This window comes from Podarcis erhardii, assembly GCF_964252035.2.
Source record: "Podarcis erhardii genome assembly, chromosome: 11".
Taxonomy (NCBI): domain Eukaryota; kingdom Metazoa; phylum Chordata; class Lepidosauria; order Squamata; family Lacertidae; genus Podarcis; species Podarcis erhardii.
In genome coordinates this window covers 12,419,967-12,440,652 of record NC_138501.1, presented here as the reverse complement: position 1 = coordinate 12,440,652, position 20,686 = coordinate 12,419,967, and the positions used below count along the sequence as shown (strand labels likewise).

General features: G+C 41.4%; 1 protein-coding gene across 1 annotated transcript in view; it reads left to right on the top strand.

The window, feature by feature from the left end:
* Positions 1-19,992, top strand: part of SPTLC1 (serine palmitoyltransferase long chain base subunit 1) — a 36,536-nt gene extending 16,544 nt beyond the window's left edge. Inside the window, exons 6-15 of the mRNA XM_081880510.1 lie at positions 1,672-1,804; positions 6,569-6,698; positions 7,376-7,465; positions 8,525-8,632; positions 9,869-9,964; positions 12,309-12,405; positions 13,664-13,718; positions 16,514-16,631; positions 17,717-17,790; positions 18,547-19,992. Coding sequence (XP_081736636.1) covers positions 1,672-1,804; positions 6,569-6,698; positions 7,376-7,465; positions 8,525-8,632; positions 9,869-9,964; positions 12,309-12,405; positions 13,664-13,718; positions 16,514-16,631; positions 17,717-17,790; positions 18,547-18,640 — 995 coding nt within the window. The 3' untranslated portion in view covers positions 18,641-19,992. The remainder of the gene's footprint in view (positions 1-1,671; positions 1,805-6,568; positions 6,699-7,375; positions 7,466-8,524; positions 8,633-9,868; positions 9,965-12,308; positions 12,406-13,663; positions 13,719-16,513; positions 16,632-17,716; positions 17,791-18,546) is intronic.
* Positions 19,993-20,686: the final 694 nt, after the last annotated feature.

Genomic DNA, 20,686 nt, shown 5'->3' with positions numbered 1-20,686 from the left:
ATGTAAGCGGTATAAAGGTAAAGGGACCCCTGACCATTAGGTCCAGTCGTGGCCGACTCTGGGGTTGCAGCGCTCATCTTGCTTTATTGGCTGAGGGAGCCGGCGTACAGCTTCCAGGTCATGTGGCCAGCATGACTAAGCCGCTTCTGGCGAACCAGAGCAGCGCATGGAAACGCCGTTTACCTTCCCACCGGAGCGGTACCTATTTATCTACTTGCACTTTGACGTGTTTTCGAACTGCTAGGTTGGCAGGAGCAGGGACCGAGCAACGGGAGCTCACCCCGTTGCAGGGATTCGAACCGCCGACCTTCTGATCGTCAAGCCCTAGGCTCTGTGGTTTAACCCACAGCGCCACCTGTGTCCTTATATAAGCAGTATATATGTAAACAAAACAATGAGCTTGCTATCCTTTTCCATATTTGATGGAAGATGGGTGGGAGAAAGTGGAACTATTGGGCTCTATGGCACTCATTTGTGTACACTACAGTCACTCCTGCTACGCTGGATTGAGCCCCTCCAGCACCCACCCCCAGAATGAGATGGATCTTAATTCACCATGGTTGAAATTATATTTGGGGACAACGGTTAATTCTTCTTAAATGGGTGGATCTTGCTGGGTTGTGTGTGTAATAAAGGTGAACCCACTGGCAGCATATGAATCGATGGTTAGCTTGACTCAACAACGCCACACACACAGGGCAAACAAAACTCACTGCAGTCAACTGTAGGTGACCATCCATGCCTTGGGCCCCCAACCGCTCTCAGTGCCAAAGAAAACTGATAAAGGAATAGAAAGAACCTACCCACGTGACGCTGACACAAAAACCTTGCACATATACCATGTAAAACAACGAAAGTTTACTACCTCCCTTCTCCCCCCCCCAACTCTCTTCTCCCCCACCCTTGTATGCAATATGCAATATTGAAGTCTCACTGATCTGCAGAAAAAAACTTTAGAATCTGAAAATAGAGGTGATGTATGTACTTTGGTAACCCCAGGAAATATTCAGTAAAAACATTTTTTAAATAATAATGGATGAATCTGTAAAATAGGGCTCAGTAAGTGATAGATGCGAATGTTTCATTCGAAATGAGGGATGTTCAGAAAATGAGTTGGGGAGGAGTAGGAAGGTAGGGGATGAGAGAAGGCAAAAAAAAAAAAAAGTGGAAAAATGCAAGATAGGAATAAGTGTCCGGAGAAGAGATTTAACTCCACTGATTGCTTTGTTGGTTTATCGAGCCTGAAACCTGCTTGGGGAATTCCACTTGGAATGCACTATGTTAATATAGAGCTAAGATAATTACCCCTTAGCTTTCTAAACAAGCCTCTGACACTTGGCAGTGTTGATTCCCTCTGTTTCTAGTTTCCCAACAACAGACACATTTTGGTATTCGTTTCTGGAATATTTCTGACAGGTATCTGAGTGTGGCTTGCTTACTTTTACTCACAAAACATAAGTGCCCTTTTAAGGTAATGCAGTCAAACACTCAGATGAGTTACTTTGCACCTGGTTAGAATGACAGGATTGTCAGCCTGTACTTGTTCCGTCCATGTGTGTGTGTGTGTGAAGGAGAAAATAACCTGGGCAGAGTTGAATAGATTTTCATGCTGTTAATGACTTTGCATCTTTGTGTGACTTTTCTAAAACATAAACTACCCTTCTCAAACAGATGTACATCTGGAACTGGAGGAACGACTTGCCAAATTTATGAGGACCGAGGAAGCTATCATATATTCCTATGGATTTGCTACAATTGCCAGTGCTATTCCTGCCTATTCAAAACGAGGAGACATTGTTTTTGTGTACGTAATCTTCACTTTTTCTATATTACAGTGGACCCTCTGGATACAAACTTAATTTGTTCTGGGGGTCTGTTTTCACCCCCAAAATTATGTAAATAGAGACACGCTTGTGCGCATGCGCAAGGTATGTGGAGCGCTTGTGCGCATGTGCGCGGGGCGAAACCCGGAAGTATACACTTCTGGGTTTGCCGTGGCCGTAACCCAAAGATTCCATATCCAGGCGGATACGTAAGTAGAGGTACGACTGTACGTGGGACTTTCTGAAGAGGCTCCTTCAGAATCTCTGTAGTATCTCTTCTCCTCTCTGTAAGGCTGAGGTTCTTCATAGCAAAATCCACTTGTTTCTAGGTACCATATTTCACAAAAGGTAAAAATTTTACAGCCAGTTTACACTCTCTCTATCAAAAGAGGAATCCCTACCATACTGGACTGTATGTTCGTGAGCAAGCAACATTTCAGTTGATAGCAATTCCTGGAATTGCAGCACTTGGAGGTGGGGGGAGTACCAATGCAGATGTGGCTATTTTTATCCTGTGACTTCCCTTGTTCACCTAATTTTCTTCCTTCAAATCCAAGAATCATAGAATCCTGTGTGTGGTAGTTAACCCCACTACTACTATTACTACATCATCATCATAAAACAATAATTCTATTATTTATACCTGCCTATCTGACTTAACAGGGATGCGGGTGGCGCTGTGGATTAAACCACAGAGCCTAGGACTTGCCGATCAGAAGGTCGGCGGTTCGAATCCCCGCGATGGGGTGAGCTCCCGTTGCTCGGTCCCTGCTCCTGCCAACCTAGCAGTTCGAAAGCACGTCAAAAGTGCAAGTAGATAAATAGGTACCACTCTGGCAGGAAGGTAAACGGTGTTTCCGTGTGCTGCTCTGGTTTGCCAGAAGCAGCTTAGTCATGCTGGCCACATGACCCGGAAGCTGTACGCTGGCTCCCTTGGCCAATAAAGCAAAATGAACGCTGCAACCCCAGAGTCGGTCACGACTAGACCTAATGGTCAGGGGTCTCTTTACCTTTACCTTTATCTGGCTTAACAACAACAACAACAACATTAATTTTATCATTTATACCCTGCCCATCTGGCTAGCTTCACCCAGCAATTCTGGGTGGCCTACAGCACATAAAAAATGGTAAAACATTAGACATTAAAATTTTCCTGATACAGGGTTGCCTTCAGATGTCTTCTAAAAGTCAGATAGTTGTTTATTTCCTTGATATTTGGTGGGAGGGCATTCCCTAGGGCAAGCGCCACCACCGAGAAGGCCCTCTGCCTTGTCCCTGCAACCTCACTTGTCGCAATGAGGGAACCGCCAGAAGGCCCTCAGAGCTGGACCTCAGTGTCCAGGGTGAATGATGGGGGTGGAGATGCTCCTTCAGGTCTACTGAGCCGAGGCCATTTAGGGCTTTAAAGTACCAACACTTTGAATTGTGCTCAGAAATGTATTAGGAGCCAATGAAGATGCTTTAGGTCTCGGCGGCCACTCCCAGTCACCAGTCTAGCTCTCTCATTCTGGATTAGTTGTAGTTTCTGAGTCACCTTCAGAGCTAACCCCATGTAGAGCATATTGCAGTAGTCCAAGCGGGAGATAACCAGATAGAATCGATTTAAACTAAAACAGAACTTATTCTTTCTGTTTGAACCACTTCAAGTCAAACCCTTTTCAAACAGATTTGTCTTGCCGCTCTTAGAACAGTTGTGCATGCTTGAGGTTTGGTTGAGCCTTTGGGGAAGAGATTTCCAAACTAAGCTAGAGTACAGTAAGGTGGCCAGTGAATATATGCATTGTGTGCCTTCCTCCTTCAGTCTCTACCAATGGCTTACAGATGCAAAACTGCTTGGAGGAAGAAGCCTATGAGCTGGGCTATAGATGGGGGCATCTCATATACCTGATAGGGACAATCTCCCCTGTTGTAGTGACACTTTTCCCAGCTGTAGCAATCTGCGAATTGTTGCCAGCCACTGCTGGCAACATCTGTGTACACCCAAGTTAACCATAGATATTTCTCTCAAAGGGACAACCTACAAGCTGTTGCTTCTGGTTACCAGCTCTTAGTGGGTTCTGTGGTCTGTTTTAGTGAACATGCATTATGAGCTATCAATCTCAATTGTTTAAAAATGAGATTAACTGGGACAGTTATAAAAGCGCTTTAATAGGCCTTCTCCTAGAAGAAGGGCTGAACGTGATTGTTAGGAAAGTGGTTATGCACAATTTTTCAGCGCCAGTGTAGGATCGCTTATATGATCTTGTCATTTTCAAAGCTGTATCTTGATACCATTTTAAATGCCTATTAAGGGGTAGTTTTAATCGCTTATGAAATGCTTTCAAAATGACTACTTGGTTTTAACGATCAATTGCTGCTTCAGAATCAACTCTTTTAAAATTGCTAGCAGCTGTTGAAACGTTTTGTCAGTATCCCCCATAGGTTACAGCCAAGCAAAGAAATGCACTTGATGAGTGGTTGGAATGAATTTACTTAATGTCAGACAAAAATCTCCTCTAGAGCACTCTTACTGAGCTTGTGCTTGTTATGTGTTAGTTGATACTAACTGAAATTGTGTGTGTGCGTGTGTAAATCTCATAGAACTCAATGAGACATTCCCAGATAAATGTGTCTGTAGCATACGTAGTCTGATTTTTTCCCCCTTTCCATTTCCCCCCCACGTAACCTATGAACTGAATGAGTTCAATGGCTAGGAATTACCTAGCCCTGGCAGTTTTCTCCTAATTAATATACTAGCTTCCTTTAAAAAAATTATTGAAGGTGGCAAGCAAACTTTTTTTAAAAAATGTAAAACGGTGAATAAAAGAATATTAAAATAGCCTTTATGTTTAAAATTACAATTAAGAGATTATGAGGAGTGTAATCAAATAACTAATTAAAGGAGTAATACCTAAAGATGTCTGTGGTCCCTCTGCCCCAGCCCTAATGTCTTAGCTGCTCTTCAGAAGACAAGCTCAGTTTGAGCCTTTTGGAAGGATGTGGTTATCTTGCCATCAGCTCAGAAAATTTTCTGTCCACATTTCAAACCCATGGAGCTAATCTCTGGGGTTAGGCAGATTCATATGGGTGGAGATAGTTGGTGCTCTGTTCCCAGGCCATATAGGGCTCTAAAGTTCAAAACCACGGAATCCTACACAAAACTAATAAAAATGACTGGAAAAACAAACCATAAAACCCTGATACTGTTCCATCTTCACTAGGTACCAGTTTGTCGCTGGGCTCAGTTTTAGGTGATGACTATAGACCTACAGACTCTTATTAACTGGAGTTTGAGTTGAGTATAGAAACAAATAGGTAGACAGTTCAGATGATGCAGTATTTCAGTTTTATGCTGCAAACTGCTATCTCCTGTCAGTGCTGGGCCAGAGGGATTGTGGTCTATTTGAAGTTTTTGCTCTGCCATCAAAGGCAGCCCTAACATAGTGTTACAATGATCGGCTAGAAGTGACTAGGATATGTCTGAGTCTGGTTTCCGAGATAAGGGCACAGCAGCTCCACTAGCCAGATCTGGCAAAAGGCAGCCGTAACAACTTCTGCTATCTGAACATCCTTAAGCAAGGCTTTACCTAAGAGCACTGCCAAGCTGCAAACCAGATTTCTTTTTTTAAGAGGAAGGCCTCTCCCAAACCTCTTCCAGGCTGCCAGAACATCCAGCTAGCAGCACCTCTGCCTTGTCTGGATTAAGCTTCGGTTTGTTCACCTTAATCTACTGCAGAACTCACCAGTTTAGAACTTCCATTGCATCAAAAGATGGAAATGAAAGCCAGTTTTGATCTGCATATAGATGATCTCTAGCCCAAATACCGGGATGATCTAGCTGTTTCATGTTCATGTTGAGAGACAAGATGAATCAAGTGTGACATCCTGTATGCCAAAGGTGATGGGTTGGAGGAGTGATGCCACCTTCTGAATCTATCCTTTAAAGGATCTCTATATACTCTCAGTTTGACTCAAGAAAATCACCATTTTAAAGTTCAAATCGGAGGAAATAAATACATTAAATGGACAAAAGTACAAAGATTCACAAAATGTTTAGGAGTATTCGTCCCCCCAGAAAAAAGTACTCTGTGTGTGTGTGTGTGTGTGTGTGTGTGTGTATTTTTACACCTTAGGGATCTTTTTGATTCATACAGAGGGATAGAAACGTTTTAATAAACAAAATGATGTTAGTAACAGTTCCTGTGAACACAGGAAAAACAAAATTGTTGCCTATTGATTAGGTAACTCTCATACACTGGCTGCATTCAAACATAACAAATTATGGTTTTATCATTATGTGAATGAGCCTCAGGCACATTCATTTTCCGTACTGTCACCAGTGAAGAAGATTGGAAGCTTCACATTTTAGTGTTGTAGCAAAACCTAGGGAAGCTGTCATGAATGTTAACTATGGTTTGCTAAAACAGGCAAACCGGGAAACATTGTTCATGAAGCTGGTTTGTTTCAATAAACCATAGATAAAAATAACACGGTTAAACTGCAATTGGAAATAGAAGCAAAAGCATGTCATCTCCTTGTGGCCATTTCAGAGAGAGAAGAATGCAAGAGCCCCATCATGTGACGATATTGCTAATCGAATGCAGTCTTGCTGTCCACTTCTGTAGCTGGAGGTGGTTGAGGCTGCTCATATAGTCAAAAAAACACATTGTGTAGCAGTTCGTGAAAAGTACATTATGGAGAGAAATCAGACTTCAAAAAGGCAGCTCATGCTAAGAGTGAACTGACACAATTCTGTGTATTTACAGTGATGAAGCAGCCTGCTTTGCTATTCAGAAAGGCTTACAGGCATCCAGAAGCAACATTAAGTTTTTTAAACATAATGATATGGCTGACCTTGAGCATCTACTCAAAGAGCAGGAGATTGAAGATCAGAAGGTACGGTATTTTTGAAGTCATTGATGTGTTGTAGGGTGTATTTTTAAGCTAACATATTTTGATGCCTTCATTGCTCATTATTTATCTTCGAGTCCATTCTGGAAATGAAGTGTTGTGTATCTTTTGAAGTAGGTTTGGCAGCTGTGTTTCATTTATTCAGATAGCCGTGCTTGGTGTCTGCAACTTTCACTTAACTTTTGAAAAATCTACAGATGGAACTGTAAGAGATGCTGTTCACCCACTTTTTCTTTTTTTAAAAAAAAAATCTCAAAATAACCAGAACACACACCACCGCAATATCAGTGCAGTGTAAAAAATACTGAAGAGTTCCATTTTGTTTCACAACCACACTGTAAGCACCATTTTTGTATTAAAGTAGTATCAAAACAGAGCCATGCACATTTCTTTATACATCAACATGTAAAAGGCTCGGAGTTAATAGCATTAAGCCTTTATCCTGGCTGCAGAGCTTACTGGCTATAAAGAATGCTTAACCGCAAAGTATCATATTGTTAAAAATGTGTTTAAGGCCATTGATGTCTGCTGGCATAAGCGCAAGCTTTTCTTCTATACATTCTGTCAACTTTTGGTGGCATTTTAATAGTAACCTAAGTGAGATTATCTCATAACAAGCATCTGTTAAGAAGCATCCATACAAAACTTTTATTTCTCTGCAGAACCCTCGTAAAGCTCGTGTAACCCGGCGCTTTATCGTGGTTGAGGGTTTGTATGTTAACGCTGGAGATATTTGTCCTCTTCCGGAATTGGTGAGTAGGTAGTTTTTATCAATAGGTATTTTCCCTACCAGTCATTATGTGCTATGTGAAGAACGAACAGAAAAATACTAGACTGTTTAGTGATGGGGGGGGGCCTAAACCACTGAGCCTCTTGGGCTTGCTGATCAGAAGGTTGGCGGTTCGAATCTGCACAATGGGGTGAGCTCCTGTTGCTCTGTCTCAGCTCCTGCCTACCTAGCAGTTCGAAAGCATGCCAGTGTGAGTAGATAAATAGATACCACTGTGGCAGGAAGGTAAACGGAATTTCCGTGTGCTCTGGTTTTCCGTCACGGTGTTCAGTTGAGCCAGAAGTGGTTTAGTCATGCGGGCTACATGACCCAAAAAGCTGCCTGCGGACAAACGCTGGCTCTCTCAGCCTGAAAGTGAGATGAGCACCACAACCCCATAGTTGCCTTTGACTGGACTTAACTGCCCAGCGTTCCTTTACCTTTACCTTAGGTAGGGATTGAGGGCTTCACCCCTTATATATGAGATCACTTAGCTAGTGCAGGGGTCAGAAGAATGGGGTGCAGCAATTTTGAGGCAGGAGACAATATTCTCACACTGGGAATGAGGCATGTTATATTGATGCTGCTGTGTTCTGCCTAAAACTCTAGTTGTGCATTGATAACTTTCCCCTATAACTGGGGAAAGTTTTGTTACAACGCATTTGGGCAATTTCTCAGTAAGAAGGCTTTCTATTTATTTCTTCAAGGAAGTCTGTTCCTACTCCCAAAGTTTTAAGGGTACTAGTTCTGTATTTCGATATTTCACCGCACACACACTCTGGACTCCCAAAAGTCCAGCTATTCAGTGAGGCACCAGTGCACAGAAAATTATATTCTATGCATAATCAGGCTAAATATGTTCCATATCTTACAACAATGTCAAGGAATTAAAGTGCATGGAGGTTTGCATTTTTAGAATGAAGTTGACTGAGCAACAGTCTGATTGAACACTTGACAACTTGTACATGAATCTGGTTTCTTGTCCTGAGCACTCGATAATCTTGTGCTCTCTTGTGTCACTTGCAATTGAATAAATATGTAGGTGAAATTGAAATACAAATACAAAGTGAGGTTATTTTTGGAAGAAAGTCTTTCCTTCGGAGTGCTGGGAGAACATGGACGAGGAGTTACAGAACATTTTGGAATAAATGTAAGTGCATGCTTTTCTCTGATGACAATGCTTTTTTGCGCCAAAAGGAAGAAACAACTTTTGATATGTTTGTCATGTTTATAGCAGTGGCTTAGCAGCCATTATATGCAAATTCTGTGCATGGCAATCTTGTCTCTTGCATAATCCCTTAAATATTAGCTTTGCAAAGAAAATTTAAATATAGGTGGGATTATTACTAGCAACAAATACGTAAAGCATCTTCAAGTTATCAAAATCATTGTCCTTTTAAAACAATCTACTGTGACTTAGTTTGCAGGTTTTTGTTACTGCTTTGCCTTTTTCTGAATTTGTCAAGAATCTGCTTTGGGAACGGACAAATGAATGGGTGAATTTTCTGATATGAAAGAACATACTTAACACAGAGATGCCGTATACATTAATATACCCGCATGATGCAAACTAACACATAACTTTATATAAATCATTCAGAACGTTTTACAAATTACTGGCTAGGATTCAGGGTGCTACTTGTAGTGTCCTCTACATGTTCAGGAACTGTTTATCCACAAAGAGGAAAAGAGCTCATAAAGTAGAACTTGGAAAGCCGCAAGGAGCTAATCTTGGAAGGGAAAAAAATCCTGCTCCCTGTTCATCTTTTGATTCGTTGAGCATTTTTATTCCAGATGGGTTGTGTCATTGTAATCATTCTGGAAAGTGCATGTAGAAATTTACATTAATATTGACACTCGGGTCAAATGTGTTAACTGAATGTATTCTACAGTTAAGTTGAGAGCTGCTTCAGATCCACTTTGCTATTTTAGATCTCAGTGGTTAAAACAGGAAAACTTAAATTGTGGATACAGCGGTACCTTGGTTCCCAAAGAGCTTAGTTAGCCAAACAAATTGGCTCCCAAATGCAGCAAACCCAGAAGTAAGAGTTTCAGTTTGCGAACATTTTTTGGAAGCAGAACATCCAATGCACCTTCCACGGACTCCCAAAACGGATTAAGTTCGAGAACCAAAGTACCACTCTACTTTGTATGATACCCACTGACACCAGAAATTTGCATTGAGTGCCACTTTAATAATTTATCTTGTATTTTGCTGTCTGTCCTTCTCTAGATGAATTTAAAGAGTTCGTGTCTTTATTAATTATGGGCACGTTTGGGAGGGTTAAATAATTCAGAAGCCAATCTAACCTTTCTACGGCTATATGGCTGGTTACCAAACATGCTGTTTTTAACTATCTCTGGTATTGCCTTGTTTGTGCAACAGATGGATGACATTGATCTTATAAGTGCAAACATGGAAAACTCCCTGGCTTCTATTGGAGGGTTTTGCTGCGGGCGATCCTTTGTTATTGATCACCAGGTAGGTGTAAAAACCGGAAATGTGTGATATGTTGTATGTTTTGCAGTTCCAGTAGAATACTGTGACCAAGACAGGTATTTGATATAGTGGAGTCACACTTGGCCAGTCTGGCAGATGTTGGCAGGCTGGTGGGAGCATCTCCTCTTCATGTTGTCAGTTGAGAATAACACCATCTTGTTCATCTTCCAGCATTATATATGATATCAAATGCCAACAGTGCCCTTCAGCTCTCTACATTGGACAAACAGGACAAACTTTATGCCAAAGGCTAAATGGGCATAAATCTGACATCAGGAATCATAAAACAGAAAAACCAGTAGGAGAACACTTCGATCTCCCAGGACATTCTATACAAGATCTTAAAGTAGCTGTCTTATTGGAAAAGAATTTTAGAAATACAGTGGTGCCTCGCAAGACGAAAAGAATCCGTTCCGCGATTCTCTTCGTCTAGCGGTTTTTTCGTCTTGCGAAGCAAGCCCATTGACAGCTTAGCGGATTAGCACTATTAGCGGTCTAGTGGCTTTTAGCGATCAGCTGTTAAGCGGCTTATCAGCGGAACAGCTGATAATCGGCTTAGCGGCTTAGGAAAGGGGTGAAAAAAGCGGGGGGAAACCCGCGGGAACTCGCAAGATCTTTTCGTCTTGCGAAGCAACCCCATAGAGAAATTCGTTTAGCGAACCGCCTCCAAAACGGAAAACCCTTTCGTCTAGCGGGTTTTCCGTCTTGCGAGGCGTTCGTCTTGCGGGGCACCACTGTACACTTGAAAGAGAAGTTGCTGAATTACAACTCATTACCAAACTAAAAACTATGGAGAGACCTGGTCTGAATAGAGATATTGGATTCAGGTCCCATTATATACACCAAAGCTAATTTTGGTCATCTATCCCTTTAAAAATCCCTTGCCCTTCCCTGTGAAACCAACTGCCATAACAGTCATCGACAGTTGTAAGGTTGAAGCGACCTCTGACGAAGTGTGTATTATACATGAAAGCTCATACCTTGAAAGCTTATATTTAGTTGATCTTTAAGGTGCCACTGGAATTACTGAAAGATGTTTTCATCTTTCACCTTGTTATTTATTATGACCATTAAAGGGAGCCACAGCAAACAAGGAGCATCAACATCTATTGCTGCGGAATGGGGCAAAGGTTTCGCTGGATGCAGCTGAATTGGTGCCCAGTATACATAAAGGAAGGTGGCTGACCAGGGAAGAATTGGGGAGAAGTAGTTGATAGTAGAGGGGAAGGTCCTAGAGCAAAGGAGAGCCTGGGCTTCAGTAAAACAAATAATTTAATTAGGCAGCACCTATATGATATCGAAAGGGACACGGGTGGCGCTGTGGGTTAAACCGCAGAGCCTAGGGATTGCCAATCAGAAGGTCGGCAGTTCGAATCCCCACGACGGAGTGAGCTCCCATTGCTCAGTCCCAGCTCCTGCCAACCTAGCAGTTTGAAAGCAGACCAATGCAAGTAGATAAATAGGTACCGCTCTGGCAGGAAGGTAAACGGTGTTTCCGTGCGCTGCTCTGGTTCTCCAGAAGCGGCTTAGTCATGCTGGTCACAGCAGTCATGCTGTACGCCGACTCCCTCAGCCAGTAAAGTGAGATGAGCGTCGCAACCCCATAGTCGTCCGCGACTGGACCTAATGGTCAGGGGTCCCTTTACCTTTACCTATATGATATCGAGCGACAGAATAATTTGGCCACAACAAGGACATTTTGTCCACGGTATGATTGTTTTCCACCTAGTCACTTTGGCACCCTCTTTGCAAAATTTAACAATTCCAAAATACAGACCAGCTTTCACTTTCGCAAGATTGAATATACTGCCTTCGGCTGTACTTGAGGGTCAATTCTAAAAAATCCCGCTGGGAAAACGGTTATGTCCTTGTGGAGAGGGCAGTATTGAGTCAGTGGCTCATGTGCTTCTGGCTTGCACTCTTTATAAGGATTTGAGGAGTGAGGTTATTACTCCTCTGTTATTGTCCATGCCAGGTCACTCAGCCATTGCTACTGTGTCCTTTATTTTAGCAGATCAAGGTGTTCAGGTGACAGCAAAAACTGCAAGGTTTTTAGCAGGGGCAATCAGAATAAGATATATTATCTGATTATTGATGTAAACCTCCAAAATGTATTTATCTTCAGTACATTTTATTTTATTTTATTGCTATGGCTAGTGGTTGATGCAAATAAAGATACTGTGTTGCACACATGTAGCTGTTGGACATAATTTCAGATTAGGTCTTTGGAACAAGGGCAAACTAAGCATCCAGATAAATTCCAACTTGTTTACCAATGAATTATCTATATAAAGTGTGGTCACTCCATGCTCCTTTTTCTTTCCAGAGATTATCTGGCCAGGGGTACTGCTTTTCAGCCTCTCTGCCTCCTCTCCTAGCTGCTGCCGCCATTGAGGGCCTCAATATCATGGAGGAAAACCCAGGTATCTTTTTTAAAAAAGCAGAAAACTGTTTAGCATAAACTGCCATACTTGTGAGATGGGTTTGACTTCCTGTTCTTATGAGAGATTGCTCGTAGGTTCACTGTAGAAATTGCAGTTCACATTTTGGTATGCTTGATAGTTGACTCAGCCCTTCTTCTTTTTTAAAGATGCCTATGTTATCCGGAGGATAGTTGTGCTATATCACCTAGTACATAGTGCAGTAGGAAAGTTTGTAATTTTTTGAGAGTGATGAAATCCCAAGAAATCTCCTAAGAAATCTCACCAGGCTTGTTGAATGGGCCACAAATGATATAAATGATTTGTTCCATTAAAAGTTATGTAGGCAAAGGATGAGGGAGGGAGTTTTTATTTTTTTTGAATAGAGAAGAAAAATAAATGGCAATAGCAATGGCTACCAGGAAAGAGAGTCTTCTCTCTAGTTGAGAAGTCATTCAGAATGTGCCAGAAAAAGGCAAATTCAGCGTTGGAAATCCTTGCGAAGGGAATTGAAAACAGCTAGTAGCATAATGGCATCATGTAAATCTCAGAATGGCAAAATCTATTACATTGTGCACAATTCCAGTTGTACTGGATTACAGTTGGAAAAGGTGTAGGAAAAATGACAGCAGAAATAATTAAGTGGCTAGGGGTACAGTGTTTCCCAACCTTTGGTCTCCAGCTGTTTTTGGACTACAATTCCCATCATCCCTGACCGCTGGTCTTGCTAGCTAGGGATGATGGGAGTTGCAGTCCAAAAACAGCTGAAGACCAAAGGTTGGGAAACACTGGGTTAGAGCACCTCTCAGCCTTGCCTCCTCCGCTGGCTTATGTTGTTCTCCCTCCAGGAAAGAGAATTTCTCCTTTAGAGGCCTGAACTATTCTGCTACCATCCTTCACTTCTGTTTACCCAGAAGCTGAGATAAGAGAAAGCCTTTTTGCTCTCTAGCAGTTCTCCAGCTCTGCCTTTGAGAGAAGGTGAAGTTCATTGATTCATGAGCTTGAAAAATGCCCCACTGTTGACCATGTGGTCTTCTTCTGTTCTACGGTGCTTGTTGTCTGTTCCCCATGGTCTAAGGTAGCATGGGAGCCCCATATTTGTATCGCTAAGCATTTATTTTCTCTGTATAATTCCCTGTAACCTCTTGAGTGGTAGAAAGGCAGATTTGTAGAAGTGGCAACTCTAGCACAAGACTTAAACAGCTGTTTATATTTATGCTGCTCAGTTTTAGATACCCCAACTTAAAACTGTTTTGTTTAGGCATTTTTCAGATTTTACGAGAAAAATGCAAGCGAATACACCAGGCTTTACAAGGGTAAGTGAATGCTTTGCCTTCTTACTTTGAACTCCACGTTGAACAGAAAATGCCTCCTAAAAAAGCTATAGTTTTCCAAACATCCTATACCATATTATTCAGGAGTAATCCCTAGTGAGCGGAATAGGGCTTGCTTCTGAATAGGCATATAGAGGATTGTTTAAGATTGCACCTCCTAGTGGGGTTCCCCCCCCCCCAGCTCTGTTAAAGTTTGATCTACTTTAGAAAATCCCGCTTCTGCGTTTGACTGCAGTTACAGTTAAAGCAGGGAACAATTTCTTGAAATACAATATGGGCAGTTTAGCCGTAATTTATCTTCAGTTTAAAATTCTTCTCTGTGGCATTTCAATATCAGACATGCGTTTAAAAGATCATACTCCCTCTAATAGTGCTATATAAAATTTTATAGCTGAGGTAAATAAACATGTCGTGTGTAAAATAGCCTTTGTTCCTAGGCACTCCTAGCTATTTTACTTGCACATTGAATTATTAGCAGGGAATTCAGTCTTCGATTGATATCAAAGATGCAGTCCATGTCTGTAAATATGGTCATAATTAAGATGTAGCTGGCCAAAACCACTGCAGAAAATAGATACTTGTGGGAGACCCTGTTTCCAAGACTTTGCTCTGGGCTCACTTTGGAACACTCCCAAGTATTAATGCAGGAATATTTGCAAAGACTAGCATCAAGATTTTGGATGCTTCAGGTTTGAGCCTCTTGTGCAAAATTAATATCTGCGCATTTCACTTTATTTACCACAAGAGGTTGTGAATCAATATATCCCAAGTTTAGATTAGGGTCTCTGAATTCACTTATGTGTTGAGCGTCTTCAACACATCAGTGTTCAGCACATCTTTCAAATCACAAAAGAGCCTTGGCCCTAGGCAGTTGCACGATATCTGTTCCCTTTTTTGAAGGCGATGCTGCAATTCTCTTTTCCGTAATCAGGTGCATCGTACATCCTATCCTTAGCTTTTCCATACATCTTCTGTAGCACAAGTTTTCATTAGGCATACATTTCATTGTGCCAAATTCCCCATCCTCTGCCTATGTAAAATATCCTTTCGAATAGGGTTGCCATACCAGCAAAGCCAGACTCTCTTCTCTTAACACAAACATTAACTGACCTTTTGTCTGGAAGAGCTTTGTCTGACACTTTGCTTATTGTTCTTCTCTAGCTTGATGTGTACTTGAGTCAGATGTTGGTTTATTTTAAGTAAGTGGCAAAAGGAACTTGGATATCAACTTGGGACTTCTAAAGCAGCCTCTAGAAATGTACAGTACATTTATGACAAAGTGCGGTTGGGGAGAAATCTGCAAATGTCAAAGCTTTAAATTGGCTGGCATTCAAAGGCGGTTTCTCTTATTAAACCACCTCTTCCTTTTGTAGCAGTTAGTTGCCTTCATTTCTGAAACATGCTAATGGTCCATTTTATAACTTAAACTGTCTGTTAGAATTTGACATGAAGCATTGGTATTGGGACCTGAGCTTTTTAAGTTCTTCATAAATGATCTAAAGTTATTTTGTAAGTCTTCAGCATGCAAGCCTCTCACATGGTTCCATAAAAATCTGCCCCGTAAACTAACATACAGTTGCATTCATGATTTTGCTTGTGACTAGATGATTGCTTGCTTTATGATATTAATCTCCAAACACTGCTTCTCTCTCTCTCTCTCTCTCTCTCTCTCTCTCTCTCTCGTGTTACTGATTTCCTTCCAGTAAATAGCCTTCCATTAGATTTCAGGCTCTTAACAAGATGCTTTCCAGCAATTTTAATGTGGAATAATTGAAAATTGAGATGTTTCTAGAGATTAAATTCTAAATTAAATTGAGCAAAACTCTTAATTTGTTTTTGCATATCTTTGTCCTGTTGACAGCATTGTCCACTTGCCCAGTGAAAAACTCGTGGCTGGCAGGGCTTTTATGCTGACCTAGTTGGAGGAAAATATATTCTTCCACAGTTCAAGGAAGTGCCTCACCTCTTAATTTAGAAGTGCAGTTTAGGCAGATTCTACTGGCACTCTTACAGGAGTTGAAACTGCCTCCCCAAGTCGAATGTGTCATCTCTGTTTCTAGATTTGATCAACCCAGTGTTGTCTCTGCTTTGTTCCTCCTAGACACTCTTTGGCACGCTAGAATTTAGCTGTTTAGCATCTAAAACAAGTACCCATGTAGCTGTGGGATAGGAAGTTGCTGAAAGAAAATGGTAGAATTGACATGGCCGTTTCCAGATGTTTTGTTATCCACACTCCAGGTTACACAGAACTAGACGATACTGTAGAAATTGGCTGATCCAGTGCTGAAAAGCTGTTCTTGCTGTGGTTAAACATTTGATTCTGTCCATGTAGGAAGGTAGTTCCATTTCTCAAATTAGTTTATTTGGATACTGGTCCTATCACATCCAGAGGCCAAGAAAAGTACAGTAATTGAAGGTTTGGGAGATGGGAAGTTTGCCTGTAGTCTGCAGATGGGCCACCTGCTGCTGCTTAGGCAACCTGCTATAATGCATGGTGTTTGCTTCTGCTCTCTGTTTGTGATCCATCATGAGTTGGTATAGGAATGGAAGGAAGGAAGGGGTGAGTTCCATTGGATGGGGCAGCCTTCCTGACTTGACCGTGTGGTTGGCTGTTTCGGTCATGCAATCCTACAGGAAAGCAGAGAATGCATTCCATTGAGTTCACTGTTCTCACAAAGCGACTGCTAATTTACGTTGCCAGTTTTTCTTTCATTTGATTGCTGACCATATCAGCGTTTTTGATATGTTGACCTTTTTTCTTTTTTTTTTTTTTTTAGGATTCCTGGTCTACGTGTAGTGGGGCAATCCATTTCTCCAGCATTACACCTCCGCTTAGAAGAAAGCACTGGATCTCGAGAGAGTGATGCAAGACTACTGAAGGAAATTGTTGATTATGTAAGAGTCCTTTTTTACAGTCCTCAAAGCCTAACAATGAAAAGAACGGTGTTCTGTATTGAAGTCTCTGTTGCACTTCCTTCTAGAATTCCTCCATGTGCTGGGTTGCAAGGTTACATTTGAAAAGTAGGGTTGCCATACACCGGGAATTTCCTGGGCATAGCCGGGATTCGGCGGAAATCACTTTAATGTCTGGGAAAATCCGGACGTATGGCAGCCCATACCAAAAGTGTAGATTTAGGCAAATTCCCTTAAAAATAACTCCAGAACTGTTTTTTGTAAAAAGAGAAAAGGAAAGTTCAACAACTTTGGCCGAAAAGGATTTTCACACTTTGAAATATGGCAATCCTAAGATTGCTACAGCAATCATCTGGGATTGGTCCCTTTTTAAAATAAGGCATATAAAAGGCAGCATTGTACCCGCTATGGGAGATGGGTATTGAAGGCAAGACACCACTGGACGAATGTCTCTAAATTCACTGGCTCTTGAGCCGTGTGGTCCCACAATGACAGGCGACTCCCAGTCGGTTGCCCAGGAACGTACGAAGATAAGGAAATGTCTCTTACCGTCTGCTTTTTATTCAGTTTTTATAGAGAGAGGCTGTAGAACGCAGCCTCTTGGATAATGGCATTGTCCAGAGTGAATGTCCACCCCCCCCGTCTCCCTCACTTCTTCATTCATCACTTTTACGGGTGCTGCTACATGCCGTCTGTCTTCGAGTTCTTTGCTCTCCTACTTTTAAGGCTTGCCAGGTTCTGGGATTGGGGAGCAGACACAATTTCTGGCATCTAGACATGCGCAGATGCGATTTCCGGCACCGCAGTAGCGAGTCGCCATGCTGCACCAGTTTAGCGCAGCGCGCGGGGACTCGCCAAGTGGGCAGCTCGGTTTGGGGGCGGCTTGTGGGCCAATTAAACTGCCCTGTAGAGCAAGGAGCAGTCGTGGTGATGGCTAGAAGAGAGAGGACAGTATTACAAACCAGGACTAAAAATGCATTTAGCTCCTTGTGGCAGGGTATCACATGTTACTTAACAGTCCGATAACACATGAGCATGGCACCTGATGTTCCTGTTTCTCTCCTCAGTGTATGAACAGAGGTATTGCATTAACCCAGGCTCGCTATTTGGAGAAAGAAGAGAAATTTCTCCCACCACCCAGGTTCGTAAATACTTGCTCACCTTGCTATTAAAACAAAACTGTGCTCTTCTGACGGCAGGCAGAATGGGTGGGTTGAGAAGCATGCCGTAGCTTGTGTTGGAACCTCTGGATTTTAAAGGTCGCTGTTGTTTTATAAGTCATGGACTCATCTATTGAACAAGCAGACTGTCCTAAATGGCTTGCTCATCTATACCTAAATAGGGTTCCGGGCAGGAATATGTGTGAGGTTTTTTTAAGAATAGCTAATAAAATGCTGTCTGACGGTTACTTGAGATCAAGCCTGGGGAGGGAGAATAAGGTCACTTACATTCTGTTGTCACTAGAAACAACAGAATGACTCAGGGCCCAGCCAGATGGGTGGGATATAAGTAATAAATTATTATTATTATTATTATTATTAACATCATCATCTCGCTGTACCTTTTCTAGCTACTGAACTATACCAGTCACCACAGCTAGACTTCATAATCCTTATTATTGAATTGACAGGGGAAGCGATCACTACTGTTATGTGAAGCAAAAAGTATTGATGGGCAAAGGAAAGTATTAGGAGACTGAGTACTGTACATGTGCAGCTGTCTTATTTATTTATTTAAGTCAGGCCACTGATCTGCCTAAGCAGGTAATGTCTTCTCTGACTGGCAACAGCGTTCCGGAGCTTAAAGAGTCTGGTTTGTGCTGTAAGGTTGCACACATTTTGCCACGCAACGAAAAGACAACAACTTTGACCGACTACCGTGTTTTTGCCCTTGACAGCATCCGAGTCGTAGTGACAGTAGAACAGACAGAACCGGAATTGGACAAAGCTGCCTCGCTTATCAGGGAAGCTGCGGAGTCAGTGCTGAATTGAGGCCTGCATACTTGAGTCTTCGTTCTTCATCCAACACTGGGAATACCGGTTTTCCTACTGTATGGTGGATTGGCTTGTGCTCCCAAGGTTCAAGCTCGTTGACTTTCTCTTCTGACGGAGTGGAAAGCTCAACTTCCACTGAGTCATTCCAGAACAAAACAAAACAAAGTCACAAATATGGAAATGTGAAACTCTGCTCACTGTATAAGTACTGTTTCGATTGGAGATCATTGTTATCACTGGCATTTTACATGAGTTTCACCTCTGTTCTTAAAGGGCCTTATTCCTTTCCCTAGCTCTCTAAATGTGTAAAACAAGCCGAGCTATTTTTGAGAGTTTTGTGTTTAACGCTAATGAACATGAAAAGGGTGAAAAAACTTACACAATATTCTTCATTTAAACTCTTATTTTAAATAACATTCCCCCGAACAGGTTCCTATTACTGTCAGACCAGATAGTTAAACGGTATTATGGAATTATGCTTTTGAATAATGTACTTAAGTAGCTTTTATTACACTGGGTATGTGGGAATTTTGTACACTTTTTTTTAAAGATCTTTTGGTTTTTGAAATTCCCAGAAAGAGCTGTTTTTCTAACTGTCTGTCCGGTTTCCATTAAATGTCTTGTCTCATGCCAATTCCTTTATTCTATACAAGTTGACCTTTCCTGTGATTTTACCACGCATTTAACTTTTATACCGGTGATTGCCAGTGCTGTGCACACATTGGAGCTCTCAGTTAAATTTCAGTCTCAATCTCCATTGGATTGAGTTCAGCATTGTACAGTACAATCTGTAGGCACACACAGATGAAATGCTGGTAGAATTTCTTCCACCAAGCAAACAAAACAAATATCGATCTCTTACCATAATCTGGTGGGTGCATAAATTAATGGGGAAACTAATTCACTCATGATGTTTATTGTCCATGTTTACTCATGAATACTTTTAAAAACCATGAATACATTAGAAATACTTAACATTTGTTGCATGGGCACATATCCCTACTGTAATCAGGAAGTTCCATTTTTTTTCTCTCTCTCTTTCTCTTTCTCTTTCTCTCAATTACTTGCTTGAGACCACCACTCAGGTCTCTGCTAAAGATGTGCAGAAAAGGGACTGTCATTGATACCGTAGAAGTTTCAGTATTCCACCTAGAGTCAGAAGGACCTCTTTCACCCTTCAATGAATTTGCCATGATAAGTGTTCCAGATTTCTGGTGAATACTATTTTTAAAAAACTTTCTGTTATATCTGGGTTGTTCTACACTCCTGTGCCTTTTTTGGTTGCTGCTACATATTCCAGCGCTCTATTTGACACATAATTTTTTTAAAAAATAAAAGCATATATTTGACCCTGGTTTTGTCCTTCTTTCTTCATATTCCGACTGCACCATCTTCCCTATCAGCTACAATCTCATTAAGGGGGGAAATAATTGGATTTGAGCTACAGTCCCTGAACTCAGTAGGGTTAAATCGGCTTAAAGTGCTTCATGGTAACTTGAGGTGGGTATCAAAGGTATAAATTTTTCCATCATGCTTCAGGCTGTGCTGCCTTCCATACCCAAGCCACTTAATTTGCTACGTTGATGAGTTTCTGGTTTTCTTCAAAATGCGGTTTCAGGATTGTGGCCAAACGTGGTATAGTCCAGTGTAACTTTATCAGCTGCCGACAGTTATGCTAATTGTAAACTGAAAATATTTTCAGGACTGTAGACTCCCAAATTCTCTTTCAAATGAGATCAGAAAAGGGTTGGGACATCTCATTTAAAACAGGGTGTCCTGCTTTTCCACAATCGTTTTCATGCCTTTGGTTTTATGCTGCTCTGTGTTTTAGTATTGATTTTTTTATTGTATTAATGTGGTTTATTAATTGGGTTGGTTTTTTAAAAAAATATATCTGAAGCAGCCAGAGGACATGGTCAGCTGGAAAGTGTATAAATGGCAGAAATAAAAATAATGGTATGGATTTCCAGATAAATACTAGATAAAAACAGTCCTATCACTTTCTGTGTTGTGATTTTTTTAATGTAAAGCTAAAGCATTCTG